Source organism: Bos taurus, chromosome 25 (genome assembly GCF_002263795.3).
Source record: "Bos taurus isolate L1 Dominette 01449 registration number 42190680 breed Hereford chromosome 25, ARS-UCD2.0, whole genome shotgun sequence".
Classification (NCBI taxonomy): domain Eukaryota; kingdom Metazoa; phylum Chordata; class Mammalia; order Artiodactyla; family Bovidae; genus Bos; species Bos taurus.
In genome coordinates, this window is record NC_037352.1 from 37,980,524 (window position 1) to 38,006,829 (window position 26,306).

The 26,306-nt window shown below is 47.7% G+C and overlaps 1 protein-coding gene across 11 annotated transcripts; it reads right to left on the bottom strand.

Moving 5' to 3' along the window:
• Nucleotides 1-331: 331 nt before the first annotated feature.
• RSPH10B (radial spoke head 10 homolog B (Chlamydomonas)) lies at nt 332-26,232 on the bottom strand. 11 transcript variants are annotated; one of them, XM_024984777.2, is made up of 20 exons: nt 25,302-26,232; nt 23,351-23,703; nt 21,085-21,160; nt 19,804-19,872; nt 17,860-18,033; nt 17,566-17,651; nt 16,843-16,963; nt 15,412-15,588; nt 14,261-14,420; nt 13,495-13,616; nt 9,959-10,148; nt 8,487-8,601; nt 7,224-7,303; nt 6,975-7,123; nt 6,364-6,471; nt 5,290-5,433; nt 4,587-4,712; nt 3,138-3,231; nt 1,698-1,803; nt 332-739 (listed from the first exon to the last, which is right to left on the bottom strand). In XM_024984777.2, the coding sequence occupies exons 2-20, from the start codon at nt 23,605-23,607 to the stop codon at nt 571-573; spliced, it is 2,523 nt and encodes an 840-aa protein (XP_024840545.1). In that variant the 5' UTR covers nt 23,608-23,703; nt 25,302-26,232; the 3' UTR covers nt 332-570. The 11 variants fall into 11 exon arrangements, with proteins under 11 accessions (XP_024840545.1, XP_024840542.1, XP_059737228.1 ...); XM_024984774.2 differs by having other exon boundaries at nt 1,698-1,896; XM_059881245.1 differs by having other exon boundaries at nt 1,698-1,908.
• Nucleotides 26,233-26,306: the final 74 nt, after the last annotated feature.

Consider the following 26,306-nt stretch of genomic DNA (forward strand, 5'->3'; position numbering starts at 1 on the left):
CTCTTAAGTTTAACAGGACTGTTAGCTGTGACACTTTCCTAACAGAGACGTCAGGTCTTGGGTTAACCTCCAGCTGTGCCACTGGCTCTCCATCCTTGTTGGTCGGCCTCTGGTCGGTGCAGCATTGCTCGCTATGCTGTGGGAGCGGGTGGAGAAGGACCAGGGCAAAGGCCACGGGAGAGGTGGCACCTGAAGGACAGGTAGGCTGTGGACCCGGGGCGGTTCCCGAGGCAAAGGAGGCATGCGGGCTTGGAGAGGGTGGGGCTGCAGAAGCGTGTAAAGGGCTTCATCTGCTCCCGCTGTTTTCTAGTAGGTTTGATCAGATTCTAAGTTTAATCACCAGTGCTATATTTAATTCAGAAAAAAGAAACATAATGAATACACGCTCATTCAATACCCCCATGTGTGTATTTCATTCAGCTCAGCTGTCAAAACGCATTTCGGTGATCCAACCACATAGAAACCCTAAACCCAGCGGGCTCAAACCCCAGTCTTCAAGAAACACTCTGACAGGGCGTCCTCCTTTCACACCTGCCTGTTCTTGTGGCTCGTTTACAAACAGAGTGACGTCTACTTTTTCTTTTTCTTGCTGGTGATGGATTTGCTGGACACCACTGTGTCCTCTTTCGGGGGGCTCGGTGTGAAACTCGAGGAGGGGGCGTCCACCGGTTCCTTGATCACGGTGATGTCCACCTCGTAGTCTTGTCTTTTGGCCTCTTCCTCTCTCAAGCTGTTTAGCCTAACAAGAAGCAAACACAAGAAAGTATCATTTTGTTCAGCAGGTTTTCTGCTGTCGTGTGGTGTACAGTAGTCCATTCCTGGATCTCAGCAGTGTTTGTCATCACTTTGCCTGAAATAAAAAGTCATGCCGTCGACATCTCGTCAGTTCAGACTTCGCACACATCTTAGGTGACTTGTGAAGCACTTGTCTGCAGCAACTTGGCTAGTACGCAACCCTTTTAAAGTCCTGCTGTAGCGGATAGTTCTTAAGTCTAACACTCTCCTCCACAGGCCAGTGGGCTCGTGATGCCCTTCACAGGTGAGCATCCGCACTGGAAACTGACCTGTGTGTGGGGCTGAGCTTGGACACTGCGGCCATGCCTGCACGCTCACCACGCCCCAATCACTGTTCTGTTTCAGAAACATGCGCTACCTCAGTCCTCACAGCAGTCCTACGAGGGGTCACCCCCACCTCCACAGGGGCAGAAATAGGCACTCGGGGACAGACTTTCTGGCCACCCCGGTGTAATAAGTGGTGGGGCTGGGATGTGACCCGGGGCGATCTGGGTCTGTGTCACGCTGTGTCCCTGTGGATGCCTGGGGCCAAGGGCGTCGTCGCTCCCTTAGGACAGAACAGGTTCTTAGCCCCACACGAGGGCATGCCGCGCTTTGGAAGTTGTAGACTCGTGAGTGTGTGTGTGTGTGTGTGTGTGTGTTTTGTTTTTTAATTTATTTGCTTGCACCACGTCTTCGTTGTGGCAAGTGGGATCTAGTTCCCTGACCAAGGATCGAACCCAGGCCCCCTGCGTTGGGAGCGAGAGGCTTAGCCACTGGACCACCAGGAAAGTCCCTGACATCGTAGCCTTTTAATGAAAGTGTTTGGTCTTGAAGCTCAGCGTTGCCACAGAGGACAGGAAAGAAAGATGACCGAGAACCCAGGAGGGAGGGAGGGAGTCAAGAGGTGTTTATCAAGTTACCTTGCTTCCAGCTCCTCGTTTTCCATCTTCCTCTGAAGGGCCATTGCTTCATTATGCAGCCTGTTTTCCTTTACCTTCTCCTTGAGGGTTTCTTCATGTTTATGTGCTTGGAAGAGAGTGTTCACAAAAAAGACGTACATATTACTGATCCATATGTTGAATTTTTCCTTTTGTTCATCCTTGTGTTTTTCTTTTTTCCCTGCAAGAAAGGCTGATTGAAATGAGCATTGATACAGTCTTGAGTAACGTTGGGAGTGTGCGTTCCCGTTCCCGGTTCTGTCACTGCCTGTGGTGGGCTGAGTGTCCTCGTCCCCCATAAGGGTGACGCTGTGCTCCTCATGGGCTTGTGGGTGTTAAGGGAATGCAAAATGCTTCAGGGACCCCCACCCCAGAACAAGGATGGCATCAGCTGACCCCAGCTATGATGGTCAACACTTCCTTCAGGCCTCCTGGTACCTATATTTTTTTCTAAAATAGCTTAACTATTTCGGTTTTCTAAAATTAAAATCTTAGAAAACTTACAACATTCCCATATTTTCAGAGAAAGGGAAAAAAAACCCTTGGCTTTTGACTACATTGTCTTTAAAGGCAGTTTTAAGAAAAAACTTTAAAGGATTTTAGGATTGAGTAAGAAGGTAGGTAAAATTACTGACTTGATAAGGAATATACCTTCACATCTACTAAGGCAGCACCCACCCACTCTGGAATGTGTTTAAAATAGTTGATTCCAGGAGGATAATGCTTTGGATAGTTCTGTAATATCAGTAAGACTGGGGATCTGTCAAGACGGCATTTGTTTTTTGATTGTGTCCATTGCTTGGGCTCTTTGACGGTGGGGATGGGAGAGGAGTAAGGGCGCAGGTCCTGTGGAAACGCAGGGCTCTGTGACCAGACCAGCCTCCCCCGCAGGAGCCACTGTGAAGGGCCCAGAGCGGAAGACATGGGGAGAGCCTTGATGCCAGTGCCAGAGTTTGAGGGCGAAGGGACACAGCCACAAAGACTGGCACAGCAGTGTTCACAGCGGCATTCGTTATGACAGCCAAAACTGGGAACCACCCGAGTGTCCGTCAGCTGAAGAGGAGGTAAAAATGGGGTAGAGCCGCACAACGGAATACTACTCAGCCATACAGAGGAACAGAATACTAATACGCGCTACCACGTGAATGAATCCCAAGGCAACCGTGAGTGAAAGAGGCAGGCGTAAAAGACGGATGATTCCGTTTATATGAGGTGTCCAGAAAAGGCAAATCCACGGAGAGAGCAAGCCACGGGCACCAGGCGGCCCCCAGGCCCCCAGCACTCCAGGCGTCTCACCCACACCTACCGCCACCCCGAGGCCAGCTCCCCGCGGTGCTGACATGCCTGTACCTTTTTATAACCGTGATGTCATTTACAAGCAACAGCTTGCTAGTACCAAGGTTCTAGAATTAAAATACTCACCACTTTGAGATAAAAGGAAGGTCAGCCCTTTTCCTGCAGATTTAAAATTCACTTTGGAAGTTTTTCCGTCACTTACAGATTTCTTGATTTTAGGCTTTTACATAAAAAAAATAATAAAATTTTAAAAAGAAATCATAAAGCAAAATATGACTTCTGCATCATTATAGACTAACTGATTTTCTATGTTGTAAATAATCAGAAAAGTATTCATGAGGCTGATATCCTTGTGCTAGTTTGACTTTTTAACCTGCATATTTGCCCTATTAAGGAAATGAAGAACAGAGCTACTGTATCCACTGGCATGCTCCTCCCCCAGGAAACCAAAGATTGGACACCACCCTGGTCTGTTGGGAGAATGTTTATTAACCATCTCTCAGTGGCTGTAATTACCTCACACATGCTGTATACATGCACATCTCTGCCTCCAGTAGATCTCGCCCACGAACCCCAAACTGTCTCCAGCTGCCCGTTGCTGTCACCACTTGTACATCTCCTCAGGCACCTTAAGTTAGCACGTGTCCAAACCCAGCTCCTTAGGTTTCCTCCCCAAAACTCCTCTCCCCGTCGAACCCTGGTCCTCCCCTTCATGATAAACAGCAGCTCTGTCCTTTCAGTTCTTCAGGCCAAAAGAAATCTTAGAATCCTCCCTGCCTTCTCTTTCTCTCTCAAATTCCGCAGCACTCAAAAAACACCGGCAGATAATCCCAAGCACTTCCTCACGGGTCTGTCATCAGCTCAGTGGCTGGGAGCCGACTGACCGCCCTGCTCGCGGGCCTCCATCTCTCTCCAGCCAGGTGCCCCTGGCTGGGCGCTGCCTCCCCCGGTGCATCTTCCTGGGTCGCCCCGACGTGGCTGCACCTGCTGCCTCGCTTCCCGCCCAGCCACACAGACGCACTCCCGCCTCAGGGCCTCCACACAGGACAGACTCCCTCCGCTGACCGCCGGCTGCACTCAGGGGTCACTTCCTCCCAAGACCCTCCCTCCGCCCACCCTGTCACTCAGCCTCCACCGCCGCCCCGCTTATCGTCACATCCCTGGTGCCTCCGAGTGTGAAGCAGCAGAGCAGTGCAGTAGCGGGCGCACACCCTGGAGCGGAACTGCCCCAGCGCCGCTGCTTAGCAGCTCTGTGACACTGGGTGAGCCACCCTGCCTCTCTGTGCCCTAGCCCCTCTCTCGAGCTGATGGCAGCACCCACCGGGCGTCTGGGCATTAGATGAGCAGGACCCTGGCAAGTGCGTGGCACCGGCAGAACACCCCACAGGCGTCCCCTCTTCCTGTCCCTGTGTTACGACGTCCCTCTCTTCCCCAGAAGGTAAAGCCCATGAGAGGACAGGCTTCCTGCTCCTGCCAGATCCCTGGCCCCAGAGGCGCCCTCACCGCACAGCCAGTGCGTGCCCACGGCCGATACTGCAGCCTTGGCTGTCTTCCCGGTTGCCTGTCAATACACACCTCTGACTTCCTTATCTTGCTGATGTCGACCAGGACTCCCAACTTGCTCGAAGATGACTTGGTGCTGCTGAACTGAATGTCGGACTCCTGGCTTGCTACTGCGCTTGGACTCCTGTTCTGGGTGTTCTGACCAATGACAGACACACAAGAGGGCTTCTGGTTTCCATGGAGATGCACAGGCCTTTAATGCAGTATAACTGACTCACGATAAACGACACCTAAAGTGTGCCGTGACGGTAAGTACGGACGTGTCCGCACCTGTGAACCCATTGCCCCAGATGCTGTAAGCCTCGGGCTCCAGCCAGTGCTCCCTGCCCCCAAGGGTGTCGGCAGGCACTCTGACGCTTGTGACGGAGCTCCTCTAGCGTGGCTAGGAGTCTGCTTCCTGCGTCAAGACCAGGAAATACATTTCCCCTAACTTACAAAATAAATAACGTAAGTGACCTTTCCCGGTGGTCCAGTGGCTAAGACTCTGAGCTCGCAATATAGGAGACCTGGGTTCGATCCCTGACTGGGGAACTAGATCCCACATGCTGCAACAGCCAAATAAATAAATACATTAAAAAAAATAAATAAATACTTTAAGACTTCACTAGTTCTTTCCTGAAGGGTTACAAAACCCCAAGATAGTTCTGATGACAGCTTAACCATTCCAGAATAAAGCCCTTCCTTATTCTGTCGATTCTAAGATATTATCTGTTACCTGAGCTGTCACTGGGTAAGTGCTTCCAGCTTTGTTAACAGACAGGTCATCATTTGGGAAATCTGAACAGAATTTAGTTGGTGGCTCAGGAACACAGATGAGGGCGAAGCTTAATAGAGCTTCAAAGAATTCCAAGAAAACCAGCTGAAATGTAAGGAAATATAAAAGGGTCAATCCTCACACAACTCGAGGTGGGCCAGAGGCTCTTATGAGTGTTTGTCTCTATTCTCCAGGAAATGCCACCTTGTTCAACACTCGGATGCCACGGGAGCACACCGGTTTGCAGTAAAAACTACAGCCTTTAAGAGACCTATGAGGATGTATGTTCTCTCCTTAGGTCTTGAAGTCACTTTTCTATTTGATGGGAACATGTTACTGTATATTCACTCATTGAGGACTGTCAGTATAAGAAGTATTTCCTCTTTTCCTGAACAACGAGAGAAGTGGCTCCTGTGACAGCTGACACTGGAATGGCTAAGAGACACTGAGATGGCGTGACCGTGTTCTGCATGGAAGAATCACATGAGTTGGTGAGGGGTAGACTGGGAAAGGAAGACTGTTGTGGTTTGAACTGCGACTCCTTGGAAAAGGGGTTGGGAGTCCTAAGCCCCAGTATCCTCATATTTACAGATAATTGAGCTAAACTGAGGCCGCTAGGGTAGGCCCCAGTTCAATATGGCAGCCATCCTCATAAGAAGACGGAGACTGTGGCCCCAAGACAGGCACACAGAGAGAAGATGACCACGACGGGCCAAGGAGAGGGGCCTGTAGGCGACCCTTTGCCACAGCCCGCAGCAGGAACCAGGCCCACCAGCACCTCTCTGATGCCAGCCTTCAGAACTACAGGCAAGAAATGGCTTACATAAGCCAAAAAAAAAAAAAAAAAAGAAAGTTGGGGAAGGGGTGTACCGAGTACAAATGTTCGGAGGCAGGAGTCTGGTGGGTGTGACCAGGTGGTCAGACCTGGACTCAGAGAGGTGGCTGTGCTGGAGACAGAATTTTGGTTGTTGGAACCCAAGGCAGAACAAACAGCCTGAGTTGGATCTGGGCCGTTCGTGACACCTCTTTACAAACCTCAAGTTCAAAGTTACTGTCGATTCCATCATACATGGAAGGATTATCCTCTGCTATGACCTCCACAAACTTGGTTGCTGTCAATTCTTTATTTATCATCTTAAAGCTCTGTAAAAGAAACAGCGAATCAAATCATAATGGCTGCTGACTACAAACAGCTATATATATATGTACTTTTAAAAATGTCACAGTCCTGCTGAAAACGAGGACGAGGGGAAAATGCGTGTAGGCAGGGCCCTCCCTCCACACCGACCCTTCCCTCCAGACTCTGTCCTAAGAACCCAGAAAGCTGGGTTCATGTCCCCAGGCATGAAGAGTTAGGAGAACTCCTCCGCTGGAAACCTGAACATCCTGGAGAAGAGGTGTATGGACAGTGGGCTGAGGGGGTCGGGGGAGCTGGGGCGGTTTCCCGGCTCGCTTCCTGGACCGGTACCGCTCATGCACAGAGTTTCCCATCAGCCTTCGCATGCCACAGTCCTGCCTGTGGGTGGACAGCCCAGGTGCACCACTCCCTTGTTCCTTGCACGTCACAGCTAGACTACTTTGCCTTTCCTAAATTAAAATCAAAAACGGCTACAAACAGAAAGCCACGATGCACCGTGCGCGGTTACCCTCAGCATCCAGAGGAAGTGTCTCGTGCTCATGGTGAGCTCGTGCGGAGGGGCCGCGTTCGGTCTGCAGTGCGCCGTGTAGATCTCCCAGCACTTGTCCACGTAAGTCATTGAATAGAGGGTCCGCTGGGCCTCACAGAATAAACGGCCTGAAGAGGGAGTGGAAACACCAACACTCAAAACGATGGTTACAGAACTCGACGCTGGAAACACTTAAGGTCCATATAATCCTACGGGCTCTGTATTTACCTTTTACACGGCAGGCATTGGGGCGGATGTTCTCATTCATCAGTTTTTTAAAGCACAGAAAGAGCGACGGGCTTCGGTCTCTGCGGTTAAAAGGAAACCATCATCACTCCTCCGTCCAGGAGATGGAACTTAATCCCCCGCTCTTGGAGGGCCGAGTGACCTCATAACTGGCTTCTCTAACAAGTAGACCGAGCACAGAAAGGGGAGAGCAGTAAGTCTGCACTAGAGAAACCTGGCTGACAGCACTGAGTCACGTGCTCACAGGTAACATCGCCAATGATGAGACAGACTGATGTCACGTACCCCTGATATGACGGTATTCTTCCCCCAAACCCATAACCTCAGAGTGATGACAGAAAAACATCAGCAAAGCAAAATCGAGGGACATTTCACAAAATAACTGATCGATATTCTTCCAAAGTGTCAAGGTCATAAAAGACGAAAAAAAAAAAACTATCACAGTTGCAGGGGACTAAAGAGCTAAGTCAAAGGAAAACACCCTCATGCTGGGAAAGACTAAAGACAAGGAAAGGGGGTGGCAGAGGATGAGATGGTTGGAGACCATCACCGATTCAATGGACATGAATTTGAGCAAACTCCAGGAGATAGTGGAGGACAGGGAAGCCTGGCGTGCTGCCGTCCATGGGGTCACAAAGAGCTGGACACGACTTGGTGGCTGAACAACAAGAAAGGAGATATAACAACAAACACAAAGTGGGATCCTGCATTCGGTCTTGGAACAGACAAGTGAAAACCTCAGGAATTCAGTTAATCAAACGGTAGCGATGTTAATTTCTTCATTTTAAGAAGTGCACCGTGATTCTGTAAGACCTAATCATTTGGGGAAGCAGGATGCAGAGTATAAACCAATTGTCTGTGTTAACTTGGCCACACTCTTCAAAGTCCAAAATTATTTCAAAATCAAAGGTTTTTATAAAAAAAAAAAAAAAAAGGATAAGTATCAAATTTGCTCTGAGAAAGACAGGAAATTCTAAGGAAGAGTTGGTGGTGACTATTTCTGAGTAAAACACTTGAGGGCTATTTGCAAAACTGACACGTGACCTGCATCGGCAGGGTTTTCACAATTTTTAATTTTGTTTCTCATGGTCTGGGTGACTGGTGTTTGTAAGAAATTTTTGTTTCTTATACTTCAAGAGTACGAAAAATAATCATGAATATCAGAGAAAAGAGAACAATATTGTGACAACCGTGACGGTTCGCTCAACCCTCATCCTATCACAGGGGCCCAGAAGGAGAACTTACTGGTATTCTTTGTGATGAATGTGGTAAGCCAGCTGCAGGAGGTAATTCAAAAATGTCCTCAAAAGTAAAGTTGTAAATGGAGAGTGAATTTCTTCCACTGGTATGTTGTTATTGGCTAAAATAAGAAAATTGGAGAGGATGTGATGGCTGAGAGGGTAAAGAATCCACCTGCCCATGCAGGAGACACAGGAGATGTGCATTCAATCCCTGAGTCAGGAAGATCCCCTGCAGGAGGAAACGGCAACCTGCTGCAGTATTCTTGCCTGGAGAATCCCATGGACAGAGGAGCCTGGTGGGCTACGTGATTAACGCTGCTAATTTTTACTGGGTTTGAAGTATGCTTCAAAAACTAAAATTTGCAGTTGATACACACACAAAGAACAGCAAGTGAGCAAGCGCCATTGGTAAGCGCTGCCCATACATTTGCCTGATGTACATGTATTAGTCGCTCAAATGTGTCTGACTCTCTGTGATCCCATGGACTGTAGCCCTGCAGGCTCCTCTGTCTATGGGATTTCCCAGGCAGGAATACTCGAGTGGGTTGCCATTTCCTCCTCCAGGGGATCTTCCTGACCGAGGGATCAAACCCAGGTGTCCCATATTGCAGGCAGATTCTTGACCATCTGAGCCACCAGGGTTGATATTAGCTATATCAAGTAGGTAATTCGAGACCTTCGAACCTGCCTCCCACAGTTCAGCTGTAGGGAGTAAAACCTTCAAAACTGTTAATTTTACTGCACAAAATTTTTAGCCTGAAATCAAGCCCAACCTAAAATTACCTAAAGCCTTTTCTAGGCTATTCCAAGCCCTCCCTGATCTTCTCTGCTTCTGACCTTACAATTTGGTGTTTTTTTGTTTTTTTTTTTTAATAAAAACTATAGCTCAGAGGACATATGCATATGTATAGGACAGCATACTCTGTCACAGAGATATTTAATTATGAGTCACTGAGGGAGGCTCGGTGGGTTTTCAAGGAAACAGTCCGGGGATTGGTGGGTACTGACGTGGTAAAGGGCATTACCGTGTATGTCCTGTATGCTACCTGTATAGCTAGCATGTTCTGTAAAGAGCCAGATGGTAAATATTTTAGGCTTTCTGGGCCAGAGTCTGTGCCATAACCACTCAGGTCCAATTTTGCAGGGTAAGAGCAACCACAGACAAGACATCAACAAGTGAACATGGCTATGTTCCAATAAAACTTTATTTACAAGAACACCCAGTAGGCTGGATTTTGCCCATGGACTCACTTTGCTGACCCTGCTATGGATGGTCTTCAACTACTGCTGTTATTTTACTAGATTCTCTCTTCAGTTGCATTTTAAGTATCTTGGGGACAAGCCCACATGTTGCTTTCTGGAACACCTCTCCAGACATGTGCCTTCCTTGCTCCCTCAACATTTCCTAACTGGTTTCAAGGTGCTGAGATATTATACGACCCTTTAAACCAGACAGGAAGGACCTGGAATACTCACCACCGAGCACCCTGTCCATATCAGCAAGGGTTATGTTATGGTGATGGAACTTGCAGTCTTTGAGAAACCTCCAGAAGTGAAGTTTTGTCATCAGAAAGGTGTTATCCAGGGAGCGGTCACAGCCCAGGCTGCTATAAAAGTTGTAGATTCTTCTTAATTCCGTAATGTTTCTTAAGATAGCGTATTCTACCTGAAAAGAGAAAACCACGCAAATCTCCAACCGACCTGATAAGAACGAAGGTAAAAGAAAACTTGCTTTCTAAATTAAATGAGGTCACACATGCAGTAGCAGTCACCTCCTACCACTCACTGTAAGAGCTCAGGGGATGTTACAGTCTCCCTAACCATTCCGAATGAGAATGGGAAGACATGCTGTCATCTCGACAGTGGAATTACTTCCCTACAGCTCTGTCCTACTCTACCCTGTTTCATGCCATCTCCACGGCAGCAACAAAAGTCTCTCGTCTACAGATCAATGGCTCAGTGGTAAAGAATCCGCCTGTCAATGCAAGAGACGTGGGCTCGATCCCTGCCGGGGTCCAGCCCCGGTGGATCCAGGGAATTCGAAGCGGGGACGGCGTCGGCAAGGATCAGGAAACAACTGCTTAATTAAACGTTAATTAAGGATATAAAGAGTAATAGAATAAGGATAGCTCAGTGAGGAAATTCAGTGGAGAAAAGAGGCTGAATAATTCAGCCAGAAGGTAAGAGAAAGAACGACATGGTGAGACTAAGTTTCGGTGAACAAGGCCCGCATTTTATTTTCCAAAGTAGTTTTTATACCTTAAGTTATGCATAGAGGATAATGGGGGAAGGGGTAGAGTCGTGCAGTAAGCCAGGCTTTCTTCCTGCAAATTTATCATATGCAAAAGTTTAGGTGATTTGCATCATCTTCTGGCCCGGAGGCCTTTTTCTCTAAAGGTGATTATTCTAAAGTCAGGTGCCAAAAAAAAAAAAAAAATAAAGTCAGGCGCCAGTCTCCAAAAAGCATTAGATAAAGTTGCATTCCTACAGAGCAAAGGTGTGGTGGGCTATAACAAGAAAAAGAATTAACTCAAGGGTCCCAGGTTACAAACATTAAAGCTACTACTTACACCAAATATATTAATCAATACACTGCCAGGGACACAGCAGGTAAGGGATATGGAGACTTAGCAGCAAACATTGGCCCAACAAGTGAAAATCCCTTCACCAATACAATTTCTAATCAATCTTTGAACTGCTCAAAGGAATCTGTATTTAGACAGTTTAGAACATCTCATGCCTCTCACAGTTTGGAGGCTCTGAGCAATCACATGTGGCCAGAAAAACCTATTCAGGCAGGCTAGAGGACTTCCAAGGGAGTTTGTAGGTTGAAACACTGTCACACCCAGGAATTATTAACTGGAGCTGTAAGCTAACTCTTTTTTCAGAGAGGTAGTGGGGGATAGCCCCCCGTAAAGTCAGAGGTGTAGGTGAAAGCACAAAGCAGAAAGTAGGCAGACTCTGGTTTTGGGGGTAGATTGCTCGAGAATTTCCAGGGAGACTCCTGAGGCTCGATCCCGCCTTTGCGTATGCCAAGCCTCCTTCCTCATGACCTTTGCCAGGGGCGGAGCTCGCTCCCCGCAGATCCCTGGGTCAGGAAGATGCCCCTGGAGGACGAAATGGCCACCCACTCCAGTATTCTTGCCTGGAGAATCCCATGGACAGAGGAGCCTGGCGGGCTACAGTCCATGGGGTCACAAAGAGACGGATACGACTGAGCAACTGAGTGTGTACACACACACACACACACACACACACAGCAATATCCCTTGTAGACACAGGCACAGAAATCCTCAACAAAATAACAGCAAGCCAGGGACTTCCCTAGTGGTCCAGTGGTTAGGACTCCGTGTTTTTACTGCCAAGGACAGGGGTTCGATCCCTGGTCGGGGAACCAAGATCCCGCAAGTCACGTGGCCAAAAATATAAAGACTTTTTTTAATTAGCAAACTGAAGGTAGAAATATATAAAAAAGAATAATACATCAGCACCAAGTGGGGTTTATCCTGCAATGGCTAGGCTGGTTCAACGTGTGAGAACTCAATCAGTGTAATTCATCCTACCACATAATCACACCAATGCATCTGGCAGAAACTGTTAATACCCCTTCATGATAAATACCCTCGGCAAATTAGGAATAGAAAGGAACTCCTTAACCTGAACAGCAGCAGACAGAAAAGCATACAACTAACATGCCACACAACACTGAAAGCCTGAGACAGGCGACAGTCACATCCGCTGCTTTACTCGCACCCGCTCTGTCCCCATTCACCATCTATCATTTTCCCCAGGCCCTCAGTGGCCTTATGCTGCCCCTAGACTCCTCAGACCCACAGAACTGCAGCCTACACAGAATCCTGTTTCCCCAAACCTTGTGTCCCATGCGTCACCCTCCGAAATTTAAAAAAAAAAAAAATCAGAAAATGTGATGAATAGAATTTGGGGTCCCTATGGAGACAGGGAAGTCCCAGCTGGGCGGCTCCATCAGGCATGTGTCACTCTCAGCATCAACTCCTGCCTTTGAAAATTCAACTCAATTGGATAAACAAGTGGAGTTGGCCCTATTGAAAACACTGCTCTAGAGGACACGGAGTTTTCTTCAGGAAGCTTAAAGTCTAGTCGAGATCACAAGACACATATACAGTAAGGAAGTCTCCTTACAGAACAGAGCCAGGGAGGGACAAGAGACAGAGTCAAGGACAAAGAGGCCTGGAGGGCCGGTGCCTGAACTGAGCTCTGGCAAATTGAAGAGTGGGTCGGACTTCACGGTCCACAATCCTCAGATGTAAACAGCCGGTTGGGATTAGACACATGCTCACGAAATGAGGTCCAGCTCCACAAAATTTTTTCTCTAAATATTTCAACATTGTGAATAATTTCTAAGGGTCTGAAGTTCTTTTGAATGCCAGCAGCCTATGACAACACACAGCAGAACGAATGTCCTCCAGAGTGAGGTGACCACAGCCTTGGCCTTCAGACCAAGCCAGCAGGGCAGGGGTTGACTGACCCTTGGGAAAAAAGTGAAAGTCAAAGTGGTAGTCACTCAGTTGTGTCCAACTCTTTGTGACTCTGTGGATTGTAGCCCACCAGGCTCCTCTGTCCACGGGATTCTCCAGGCAAGAATACTGGACCAGGCTGCCACTATCCATCTGTAGGGGATCTTCCCAACCCTGGGATCGAACCCACGTCTCCTGCATTGCAGGCAGACTCTTTACCATCTGAGCCACCCGGGAAGCTCTGGGTAATTCACTGGGTCCTTCCATCCGAACTTCCTTTTTCTCAGGAAGCCGGCTCACTCACTTGGGATCCTGGAAAATTAAGATATTTAATTATATCTTAAGATATAAGAGGATATTTAAATAAAAGAGGATATTTAAGCCAAGTGACTCCCAGTTGTATAAAAGATACTTGATACAGAACAGCAGTCATCAACAGTATCTTCCCAAGACTATGGAGAGTCTGCTAAGATTTAAGCCCCCAAAATATATACATATTTCTAACAAGGTTTTTACCTGCTTCTTTTCTTCTGACTGGTCTCTCTCAGGGTACATTTTCAGCAATAAACTCAGATCCAGCTCGAGGCTTGAGCCTAACAAGGAATTACTTTCATTGCCATCAAGCTTTCTCATGATTTCTAGCAAATGAAGGCAAATACAGGGGATTAATTGTGAAAAGCAACACTGAAATGTTTCAAACGTTATGTCAAAATGATTTTCTGCAAAAGTGTGACACAAGAGTATTCAAAAACCTATAAGAAGGCAGTTGTGGGGACTTCCTGGTAGTCCAGCGGCTAAGACTCTACACTCCCAATGCAGGGGGCTGGGGTTTGACCCCTGGTCAGGGATTTCAGTCCCATATGTCCCAATTTAACAAAAGATCCTGTATTTGTTACTAAGCCCCTCACAACCAAATAAATAAATCTTTTACATATATATATACATATATATATATATATATTTTTTTTTTAAAGACAACAGTTGCTCACAGGAAACTTGTGTTTTCTTCTGAAATAATAGGTACATGTTTTGATATCAGTGATAAAGAATCTGCCTGCAATGCAAAACACCAGGGTTTGAACCCTGCTTCGGGAAGATCCCCTGGAGAAGGGAATGGCAACCCACTCCAGTGTTCTGGCCTGGAGAATGCCATGGACAGAGGAGCCTGGCAGGCTACAGCCCACGGGCTCACGAACAGTCGGACACGAGTGAGCGAGCAACACTTTAAGTCTGACGCAGCGTTACTCATCAGCCTCCTCCAGCGGGAAGCGGACGCTCCTACCGGCGCTGGCGGAGGGCCTGCACCACTGGCACCCGAAGGCACACTCTGAAGTCGAGTCCGGGTAGCTCATCACTTCCCCTTCCAGGTTTGGAAACGCCACCATGTGGTCCTTGGAAAACGGGCCATCATACACACGCCCGTTCTTGAAGGTTAATCGGCCCTGCAGAGAGAAAGACAGCTGTTTCCAGCTTAGGGAAAGATTTTTAGAAACCATTGATAAATTTACATCAATATCTTTTCAATAGGAGGCTTTCATTTGTTAAGATCTGCACTTAGTTCACACACAGTCAGGCTCATAGAGTCTCAGGTCACCGTGTAGATCCTCTCTCCAACTCCCATTTTCCTCTCCTCTCTCTGTATATCCCCCACCGTCTCTCCATAACCCTGAGCACCCCTAGGTCACAGAATGTGGCTTATTAAATAATGACCAGCAGAGGTGCCTATCACAGAATGGGGACTAATCTTGATATTTGTCGAACCCAGGCCAATAGTTAGTCTGACTCAGAGGTGGGCAAATGACCCAATTCAGCTCAGTAAAGCTAAAGACATGTGTGGAAAATTTCTGCGAAAGGAGTTTCTTCTCTCCTTCTACTTAGTGGGGTATGTAGGCGAGAAGCCTGGAACCACAACAGCCATCTTGCAGTCATGAGGGAGGAATAATAATGCAGCATAATAATGAAGCTGACATGGTAGGTGAGACATGGATGGATGGAAGAGAAAGATTTAAGTTAGATTTTCTGTTACTTGCAACCAAAACCACCCTAACATACACCACAAATTAAATAAACTCTAAATATACAGGAAATTGATGATATGTTAGAAATTACTCTGGTGGTGCAGATGGTAAAGAATCTGCCTGCAATGCAGAAGACCCAGGTTCAATCCCTGGGTTGGGAAGATGCCCTGGAGAAAGGAATGGCAACCCACTCCAGTATTCTTGCCTGGAGAATTCCATGGACAGAGGAGTCTGGTGGCCTACAGTCCATGGGATCACAAAGAGTTGGACATGACTGAGTAACTAACACACCACACAATCATCTTAACAAATCGGTAAGTTAGCCTACACAAAATGGCTAATACAGTTTCCTAGGTAGAGAAAGTCATGCCTTTACATAACCTTTAAGATGCAACCTTCACAGGTCTGTACTTACCATGCCGTGTTTTTTATTGGAGACCCACTCTCCCTCATACATGGCTCCACTGGCATAGTAGAACTTTCCGTGGCCGTGGCGGTATCCGTTCACAAACTCTCCTACGTATTCATTTCTCAAAGGATACTGGGAGTAGGGGATTCTCTTTAGAAACCATGTGTGTGTGCCAAGGCCGTTCTGAAAAGAATCAAATTTCCATGAGAAATACTCAAAACAGTTCCTCTTTTTACCTGAATCTATTTAAATAAGGTATGAATCAAATGCAGGGACTCATTTGAAGGGGCAAAAAGCATGGGCATTGGAGTCACACAGACTCAGTCGTCACAGGACTCATGGGACTGATGAATTTACCAGTCAAAGAACCTAATTTGTGTGCGAGACCTTTAGAGCAAACTAGATGCTGACAAAACAGCACGTTTTAAAAGGCTGATCTAACCATAGAGAGAATGGAATAATAATGCCGTCAGCAACATGGATGGACCTAGAGACGACAGGGCCTGGACTGAAGTCAGAAAGAAAAAGACAAACACTGTATGATATAGATCATACGTGCGATCTACAATACAACACAGATGCCTGTATGTACAAAACAGACTCACGGGACAGACCTGTGGTTGCCAAGGGGAAGAAGGGGTAGGGGAGGGAAAGACTGGGAGTTTGGGATTCGCGGATGCAAACCATCACATACAGAATGAACAGACAATAACTTTCCACTGTAGTTAGTGTACAGGGAACTATATTCGGTAATCAGTGATAAACCATGATGGAAAAGAATATGAAAAAGAATATATATAACTGAATATATATAGAGAGAGATAGATAACTGAATCACCATGCTATCCAGCAGAAATTAACACAAAACTGTCAATCAACTATACTTCAGTAATTTTTTTTAAAAAAAGGCTGATTTAGGGACTTCCCTGGCAGTCCAGTTGTTGAGACTCTGCACTTCCACTGCAGGGAGTATGGGTTCAATCCCTGCTCAGCGAACTAAGATCCCATATGCCATGTGGCACGGCCAAATGATAGAAAAAGGAAAAGAAGATTGAAAAATTTTAAAAGGCTGATTTAGCCGAGTAATCATCACGGGAGTTTCTAAATTTAACACTGCCTGAATTTCAGATTGCCACACGATACCCAACAAACAATTCCCGGACTGAGAGTCCGCAGAGCGTCTGCCGCTGGGTTGCTGCCTCTGTCGCTCAGCTGTGTTTGACCCTTTGCGACCTCATGGACTGTAGCCCACCCGGCTCCTCTGTCTGTGGGAATTCCCAGGCAAGAATACTGGGGTCGGTTGTCATTTCCTTCTCCAGGTTATCTTCCTGGCCCAGGGATCGAACTCACGTCTCCTGCATTGCAGGCGGACTCCTCACCGCTGAGCCACCAGGGAAGCCCTGCCTCTGGGTATGTTCCGCTAAGACCGGCTGGTACCTGGACCCCGTGCTTCCACTGACCGGTGTACTCCTCGTTAGTCGTCAGCCACCTCATCCTACCTTCCCCGTGGCGCACGTTGTTCTCCCACTGACCCTCGTATATGTTCCCGGACTTGTAACTAGGACCACAGACCAAACAATTAAAACCAGTTATCTCACGTTCCTTTACCTTAAGGACTTTATCTTAAACTTTCTCCCTAAACGCCTTTGAAGAAATCCAGCCCTTGTGCCCATACAGTCTTCCCTGTATTTAAATTCAGTCAACAGGCACGAGGTTTGCAAAAGCGATTCTCCCAGGGGTGGGGGTTGTGGAGGGTGGGTGGGGGGGAGAACAGATCACTGTATAAAATCTTTTGATTGTTTAATTATCTGACAAAGTGGATAAGAATAGCGCTTTTAAAAAAAAATCTTTTAAAAACAATTCCCTATACTATTATGGTTAATATTTTGGTTAATATTAAAATTTAAATATTTAATTAAAATAATTAAAACCAAAATATTGGTTAACATTTTGCCCCAGATATTTTATTTCTTTGCCCAAAATATTTGGTTCCATCAGCTGAGTCTAAATATTCCACCCTGCTTATACAGCAAATGTATTCTCTGTAAGTTCTACACCTTATCTTTAAATAGCCTCAGGGAAAAGCTATCTGGGGCCACAAATGCTTTTTGCTAGCACCTGAAACATGGCAGGGGAGGGGAGGAGACCACAGATACCTACCATCTTATCCCCCAGCCCTTTCTGATGTTGTGTATCCAGTCTCCTTCATACCAAGAGGTGCCCTCTTGATTATAATAAATGGAGCCCTAGAACAAGGAATATCATTTAAAAAAAAAAATCAAACCTCATAAAACTGGTTTTTTAAAAAGGTAAAGATAAAAACGTATGATTTTATGGCATCTAAAGGATGTGGAAGATGTCATCCTTACAACATCTTCGGTAAGACATAAAGTCGGGCTCATGCTTCCAGTTTGTGAGTGAGGACGTGGTCACGTGTGTGGCTGCCTCGCCCACCTTTCCGTGTCTTTTGCCGTGGCACCAGTGGCCGATGTAGGACACGGGCTGCGTGCTGCATTTGAACATGCCAAATCCGTGCCTCATGCCGCCGACCACTTCTCCTTCATAGGTGCTGCCATCTGGCCACGTGAAGACGCCGTGGTTCATGGGGATGTTCTTCACAAAGTCGCCCTGTGGCAACACGGCCATCAGAAAGAAGCAAGCGGGGAGATCCCTCACCTGGACACACGGAGACCACGCCAGCCTTTCCTCCCAAGGCAACGGCTGAGTACCCCCCGAGCCCCCAGCCCCCTCCTCCCATCCCCGCACAGCCCAGCCTCCCTCACCGGGTCCTGGCATGGAGCAGAAACCCAGGCGGAATGAATGACCGGGAAGGCTGTGAGCTGACAGAGCTGCAGGAAGCCAGCAGGGGACACGGTGCAGGGGCGCCTCCCAAGCCTGGCCTTGGCAACCCTGGACTCTGCAACCCGCCTCAAGGGAGGCTAATTCACTGCTTCCCAGGAGTTGCTGACCATTAGCCAGGCTCAGTGATGGCCGGTGGAAACTCTAACACTCTGCAGACACATCAGCTGACCGCCTGCCCCGGGGGTGCCTTCCAGATAATCCCCTGTGGTCAGAGCCCTGGAGGGGTGCACAGCACAGGGTCCTGCACACCTCAGCCCGGAGGCTTCGGGTTCCTCTCCAGGAACGTGAGCCTCTGGAGGTGAGATCCCACCAGACGTCCCAGGAGGCCAGGGACCTTCCTGAGGACGCGTCTGGGGGAGCAGGAACCCTGCCCGTAAACCCTCCTGACTGGCCTGGTGTGTGTGTTGGAGGGGGCAATGTCTACAGAAATCAGCCCCACCTGACCTTCCAGAGATGATAAATGAACCAGAGGCCAGGCCAGGTGGCAGGGTTTGGGGGAAGAGATGCGTTCCTGGGAAAGCCTGGCCTGAAACGGCAGTTGGCACCCAATCCTCTGGCCGCCCTGGACCTCAGGTGCTCTCTTCCCTCCATGATGGTGATGGGGGACGCCCTCCCCTCGCTCTGCCCAACCCCGTCTCCCACTGCCCAGGCCACTCAGCTGCCAACCTGGCCCAGATGTGCCTGTTTCCCTCCCCTGGCTGTTTGAATATGTGCATCATGCCCTCCATTTTAAATACTTTCATTACGACTTATAAACACCATTGCATTAGCAGCTCTGCAACTGTGATTTTCAGAGCAGCGTTTCAGGCCCACTCACACTGTGTAGACACGGATCTAAAAATACATATTCCCCTCAGCCCAGCAAGATGGGATATGTGAAACCCATATCATGGAACATAAGTAGCCAGTAAAAATCGATGGATCTCAGTCAATGGATGTGATCTGATCTCTAGAAAAATAAAGGGGCAGAAGAGAGGGTATAATGAACTATCTCTGGGACTTCCCTGGTGGCCTAATGGCTAAGACTGTGAGTTCCGAATGCAGGGGGCCGAGGTGCGATCCCTGGTCAGGGAACTAGATCCCAAAGGCCGCAACTAAGATCCAGCACAGCCAAATAAATAAATAAAAAGTAAGTAAATAAAGTACCTCTGTTTATAAAAGGTGGGAGAGGCTGAAGAATATCTCCGAACAAATATACAGACAAAACTGGAAACTGGTGACAGTTTACAGAGGGGCCCCTAGCGTAACGACTTACTTGTCACCTCCATTCTTTGGGTCTGTGGATTTTTTTAACCCATGTGCTGAGCAATTTTTATGAAACTATCTTTTTTTTTCCCTTTTGGCTGCATCATGCAGTAGGCCAGATCTTAGTTCCCCAACAAGGGATCGAACCCAGGTCCCCTGCAGTGGAAGTGCAGAGTCCTAACCACTGGACCGCCCAGTGGTTAGGAGACCCTGATACTAGCTAGGAGCCTGTGGGAACCTACCATTAAATTACATAGTTAGTTTAGAACTGCAACATATTATACGCTTTACCTCGTATTTCAATCCATCAGCCCAGATGTAAGTCCCCTGTCCGTGCATGAGTCCTTCGGAGAACATGCCCTTCAAAACAGAACAACAAAGCCTTAGGCCCAATCTTGATTTCATACAACTGCCACCCAGGGATTCAGCTCTTAAAAGGGAACCGTGTTCCACAAAATGCTGGTCCAGCTGGGAGCTGGTACCACACTGGCGTCCATCTGGTTCTAAAAAGGTTTGGAGTCCAGAAAAACTCAGGTCCCTAAAACTGACACCAGGCAGTGCTAAGCAGTTGTTAAACTGAGCTCTGAATTCAGCCTTCCTCTCCTAACTAAGCTGTTGGAAAACTACCACTCAAACTCATATGCTTTGGGTTTTGCATTTCAAACTTTAAAGTTTCTTTTTTTTAATTATTTAGACCAGATGTCCTCAGTTGCTCAGTCGTGTCCAACGCTTTGCAACTCCATGGACTATATAGCCCGCCAGGCTCCTCTGCCCTTGGAATTTTCCAGGCAAGAATACTGGAGTGGGTCACTGTTCCCTTCTCCAGGGGATCTTCCCAATCCAGGGATTGAACCCAGGTCTCCTGCATTGCAAGCGGATTCTTTACCAGCTGAGCCACCAGGGAAGAATACTGGAGTGGATAGCCTATCCCTTCTCCAGTGGATCTTCCTGACCCAGGAATGGAACCAGGGTCTCCTGCATTGCAAGCAGATTCTTTACCAACTGAGCTATCAGGGAAGCCCAACATTATTGAAATTTACACTAAAAAATAGTAAATATTTTTTATTAAATGGTAAATTTAATGTACATTTTACCACAAACTTTTAACTTATGAAAAGCATACATCAATACAGCAATGTAGTCCTAAGTAAAAAAAAAGGTTCAAGGTGTTATCTACAAAATCAATATGCCCATGTAAAAATACTGATTCATCCATTCAGGAAATAAAAAGGACAGAGAAAACTGAAAAAATTTATGGCAAAAGGATGCTGGGATTTTAATTTTACTCTTTGTTATTTACTTTAGTGACCTTAATGTTGTTTGTACAATAAATAAAAATCAGGAAAAGGAAAAAATATCTAAAACTGGGAAAATGAAAAAAAAAATCTAAAATGATTATTTCAATTGTATTGAGTCATGTTTTTGCCTTAAAATATATACTTGGAGTTCACAATAAAATCGGCATTAAATATTTCCAATTCCTTCTGGAATCTAAGATGGAATCTAAGACGCAAATCTAAGATGATCACCCCACACTGTCTGCCTTGCCCAGTCCCAAAACGTGTAACTCACCTGGTAGGTACAGCCTCCTTGGAAGATGGCAAACCCTTCTCCCTCATACAGCCCACGGACTTTTTCCCCTTCATAGCTGCAGTGAAATAAAGCTCAAGGCAGTGAATCATGTGAGGAAACCCCAGTGACTGGGGATTAAAACAAAAAAGGAGTATCAGTGAAGATGTGCAAACGATATCTCACGTTCCCCCAACAAGCATCACACCCACGCCCCCAGGACCACTGTGTGCCTGCCCTTTCTAAGTACTGGGGCTTGGGCTGTGAACAAGTTCCTACCCTCAGAAGTTTATGGTCCAAAGAGGAGAGACAGACAATCAAAAGGAAACAAATGAATAAGATAATTCCAGACCACATTTAATTTTTGTGAAAGAAATGATCGGGGACTGTGACCCTGAATGAGGAGGAGGTTACCTGGTAACAAAGAACCTTGAGAAGAGGATCCCTGGGAGGAGGAAACTGCAGGTGCAAAGGCTCTGAGGCAGGAACGAGCCCGCCGTCTCAAGTTCAGCTGCATGGCTGGACCACACCGAGGAGGGGAGTGATGGGAGGGAGACCAGGGGAGGCAGAAGCTGGGTGGGCAGGCAGGTGGGCTGAGATAAAGACTTGCCATCAAGTACAAAGCTCTAGAAGCAATCATGAGAAGGTTTTCAGAACTGGGTTGGACAGGACCAGATTTACATCTTAAAAAGATCACTCTGGCTGCTTCAGAGAACAGACTGGCGGGGAGAGTGAGCTGCCGGGAGGGACCAGTGGGCGGCGAGAGAGATGAAAGCGTTGGGAATATTCCGGACAGTTTTCCATCTGGGGTGTGAAAACATTCTGGAAACGGACAGTGGGGATGGCTGCATAACGTGGAGAGTGTACTTAATGCCTCTGATTTACACGTAAAAGGATTTAAAATAAGTATATTTCACTATGATAATTTTAAAGCTTTTTTTTTTAAGATATATTCTGGATGTAGAGCCAATAGGGCTTGCTGACGTGCTGGCTTTGGGCAAGGAAGGTGCCAAGAACAGTGCCCAGATTTTTAGTTCTGAACTGATAACATGTGACTTTATCACCTTGCTCACCTCCAGGCTCTGAGGCGAGTGAGGTGGAAAACAAATGGCCCTGTGACAGCCGTGACCACAGTGGGCGTATTCCAAGAATCCAGAGTAGAATAAATATTAGAAAACCTATGATGAGGACATTAGTTCTACGACTTCAGGCCTGGATGTAGGGAAATGGTGATGCCCTAAGAGAAACAGGGACCAAGGGATGAACCCACAGCTGGGAGAGAAACAGCAGCATCCAGAGAAACCTTCCAAGGTGTGAATTCTCATTTATTTCCCCCCATTAAGAACCTGAGGCTCAGAAAGGTTCGGCAGTGGGGCTGGCATCCTAGAGCTAAGACTCACATCCTGACTGTGGTTATTTCAAGTCCTGCAGTCTTTGCTTTGGGATGCAAGATCAGTGGACAATGTCCAGTAGGGCATTAAAAACTTGAACCAAAAACTCACGGAGACAGAACAATGCTAAAGGCATAGATGTTTACAGTCATCTAGGGAGATGGACGGAGAAGGCAATGGCACCCCACTCCAGTACTCTTGCCTGGAAAATCCCATGGACAGAGGAGCCTGGTACGCTGTAGTCCATGGGGTCGCTAAGAGTCGGACACAACTGAGTGACTTCACTTTCACTTTTCACTTTCATGCATTGGAGAAGGAAACGGCAACCCACTCCAGTGTTCTTGCCTGGAGAATCCCAGGGACGGGAGAGCCTGGTGGGCTGCCGTCTATGGCGTCGCACAGAGTTGGACCCAACTGAAGCGACTTAGCAGCAGCAGCAGCGGCAGGGAGATGGAAGGAAGGAAGGGAGGGAAGTCGCTCAGCCGTGTCCGACTCTTAGCGACTCCATGGACTGCGGCCCACCAGGCTCCTCCGTCTATGGGATTTTCCAGGCAAGAGGACTGGAGTGGGGTGCAAAGTAAAGCTATAATAAGAGATCATCCACAGACAGAAAACAGACAGCATGGAAGTCGGAGTCAAGGGAATGTGGAAGAGGCAGCTCATTAAATCACCTTTCAAGAAAAAAGAAAAGTCAAGACTTCCCTGGTGGTCCAGTGGCTAAGACTACGTATGGGCTCCCAGTGCAGGGGGCCTGGGTTCAGTCCCTGGTCAGGGAACTAGACCCCACTTGCCGCAACTAAGATCCCACATGCTGCAACAAAGACCCCACACAGCCAAATAAGTACATGAAGAAACATTTAAAAGAAAGAAAAAATCACCTTTCTACTATGAGTTTGGTCAGAACGGGCTCTTCATACTGGGTGGTATCTTCATTCGGCAGACTCTCGCTTTTGACCTCTCTCTTGACTCCCGGGTCCTTGGGCTGCACGTCCAGTGCTGGCGCGGCACTCGGTGACGCGTCTTGCCTGGGGGCATTGCCATCTTGTTTGGCAAACTCTGGATAATCGGAGGGAGACGAGGGAGATCGGGCAGACTTGTCCCCCTTTTTATCTGCTTTTTTCTTTTCTTTCACCATGGCCTTTAGAAGACCTAAGGTTCACTTTATTTAGATAAGTATCCAATGACTCCTTCAGTTGAAAGCTGTGCGTTTCAAGGACTTGGGGAGTTTTATCTGAAAAATAAAAATTATGTCTCTGAATACTTGAGGGTTTCACTCATAGTTACAATTTTAGTCTTTTTAAAAAGTTATTTATATTTATGGATTTGGCTGAGCCGGGTCTTAGTTGTGGCATATGGGATCCAGTTCCCCGACTAGGGATGGAGCCTGAGCCCCTGGCATTGGGAGCAGAGTCCTCGTCACTGGACCTCCAGGAAAGTCCCTACAATTTTAGTTGTACAACCCCAATGTCATTATCATTCTCTTCCTACAGCCTGAAAAACTAATTACAAGGATCAAGTAGCACCAGGTTATAAAAAGCAATTTCAATACTACATTGTCCTAAGATTTTTAAAATTGGAACCACCACCTATCATTTCTTTTCAAATAGTGTTCCAGTAAGAAAGACAACCCTTTGTGGGAAAAAATATCAACCTAACCTCTAAAATCTTACCTACCACCAGTTCATACTGTAAAAGCCCACCTCTGTACGTCCCCCTGGCAAAGTGCTCAGGAGCTGAACCCAGGCTCCTGCACCGTCCCCTTCCCAACCGTCCTTCTGCTTCAGATGTCAAACAGAAAAAACAGTAACTTGTCTGCTTATAAGGATTAAATAAGACGATTCACAAAATCAATTATTCTGTCACTTTCCTATTTTCAAACTTGCAGCCATCGGCTACCTACTCCCTGGGACAGCATGACAATAGATTGAGGCCTCCTATGTCAGACAAGAAACCTTGTGTTAATCATTTGCCCAAGGTCCCAGAGCTGAGGGCCAGGGCTCCAAAGCCATAGTATTCGTGGCCCCCCAAAATTGGCCCCACTGAAGACATCCCAGGACATCAAGCAGGAGGCAGAGGTGAGTCCCAAAAGGCAAGCCAAGACCCCTCTTCCTGTGCCTGAGGGGAGCAGTGGCTGCCGCAGGCCCTCTGCCTGCCTGGCACTCTCTGGCCACCTGATTTCCGCTCACTGTCCCCAACCCCCCAGGCTCTGCTCTCACCAACATGGTCCTGCTCCCCTCTTCCTTCAAAACCCCATCACCCTTTCCAGCCCTGCACCCCCACCTCAGGAATGTCAGCGAAGCAAGACGCTGAGGCTTCTAAACTCGTCTTTACTACAGGCTTTCCGCTCCCCCACCACCGAAGTCTGAACTACTAATAAAGCAAACTTCCTTTCTCGTGGCCTGTTTCTTACCAACTTTTGTGTATCTTCTGCTCTCCCTGAGTTGAGGCTGTATTACGGACCGTTTACTTTCCTTAGCACGAGAGGGGCTCGCATTCTCTGGGCCCAGGCTCCCAGCTCGGTCCTGTCCCTTCCTCCGCCCTCCCCGCCCACCGCTCACCCGCTCGCATCCCCGGAGGCCGAGGAAAAGCCGAACCTGGCCGTCACGCCAGCCCTGACGCAAAGAGGGCCGCACGACTGGGACCCCAGGACCCCCGGAGGCAACCACCTCGGTGGAGACCCAGAGAGGATCCGGCCGGGACGGAGGCAGCACGGCGTCCAGACCCGGACGGTCTCCAGGCAACCATGGGCCCCTCCCCGCCCCGACCTTAAAGGGGCCGCAGCACGTGCTTTGCCCTTCAGAGCAGGTAGCAATATGGAACCCAACTGACCTGGGTTTTCCCTCCTCTGCTAATTGCCCTGCGGCCTCTCTCAGCCTGTATCTTCGCCTTGCTACTGCTAAGTCACTTCAGTCGTGTCCGACTCTGTGCGACCCCATAGACAGCAGCCCACCAGGCTCCCCCGTCCCTGGGATTCTCCAGGCAAGAATACTGGAGTGGGTTGCCATTTCCTTCTGCAATGCATGAAAGTGAAAAGTGAAAGTATCTTTGCTTTAACACAAGACTAACTCAGGAACTCAGGTGTTACTTTTTCATTACTGCCATAAACACGTTACCCCAAACTTACTGGCTTAAAGCAACACAGATTTATCATCTCACAGTTTCGGGAGGCGTCCAAAAGGAACAGGTTTCTTTGGCAGCTCCGGGGAGAATCTTCAGGTTTCTAGAGGTCACCTTCCTCTATCTTCGAAATCAGCATCATTTATCTCTCTGGCACAGCTGGGGAAAGTTCTCCATTTTTCAGAAGACATGAGCTAGACTGGGCCACAGAACCAACCCAGGGCACGCCGCCCCCATCCCACCACCCTTACACCTGCAGAGCCCCTTTGCCCACCTACAGCAAGTATTCAGGGGTTCTGGGATTAGTACAGGGGGCCTCTGGGGAAGGCCTCCCTTCCTCTCGAACCCCAATTTGCAGAGTTCTTGCAAATATTAAATGAGATCTTTCAGGTCCACCAGCATAGCAGTTACATGAGTGACAATAATTATTACTTGACTGTCTCCTCACACCTAAGGACTCCTAAGTCTGTAAATGAAGGAAGCCCACTGGGCAGAAAGGTGGAGAGCAGGGTTAGGGTGGAAGGTCCACACTGGATATCGTCCACCAACCGTCATTTGGACCCTGCAGAGGGCATGCTTACTTCCATTTCGGGCAGAGTTCAAACAGGACAAGATTCTATGAAAAACTGACAACACACTAGGGATTCTCCCTCCAGTACAGTCAGTAACTAGAGCGTCTTGCAGTCCACACTCCAAGGAAATCAAATCACAGCATCA

Bases quoted from the DNA above. Each gene is read 5' to 3' on its own strand.
- RSPH10B (XM_059881241.1), bottom strand. From the start codon at position 23,607: ATGGTGAAAGAAAAGAAAAAAGCAGATAAAAAGGGGGACAAGTCTGCC. The intron at 21,161-23,350 runs GTGATTTTTTCT...ATTTCACTGCAG, and splicing joins ACCAAACTCATAGTAGAAAG to CTATGAAGGGGAAAAAGTCC. The intron at 18,034-19,803 runs GTAAAGCGTATA...GTGTTGCCACAG, and splicing joins CTGATGGATTGAAATACGAG to GGCGACTTTGTGAAGAACAT.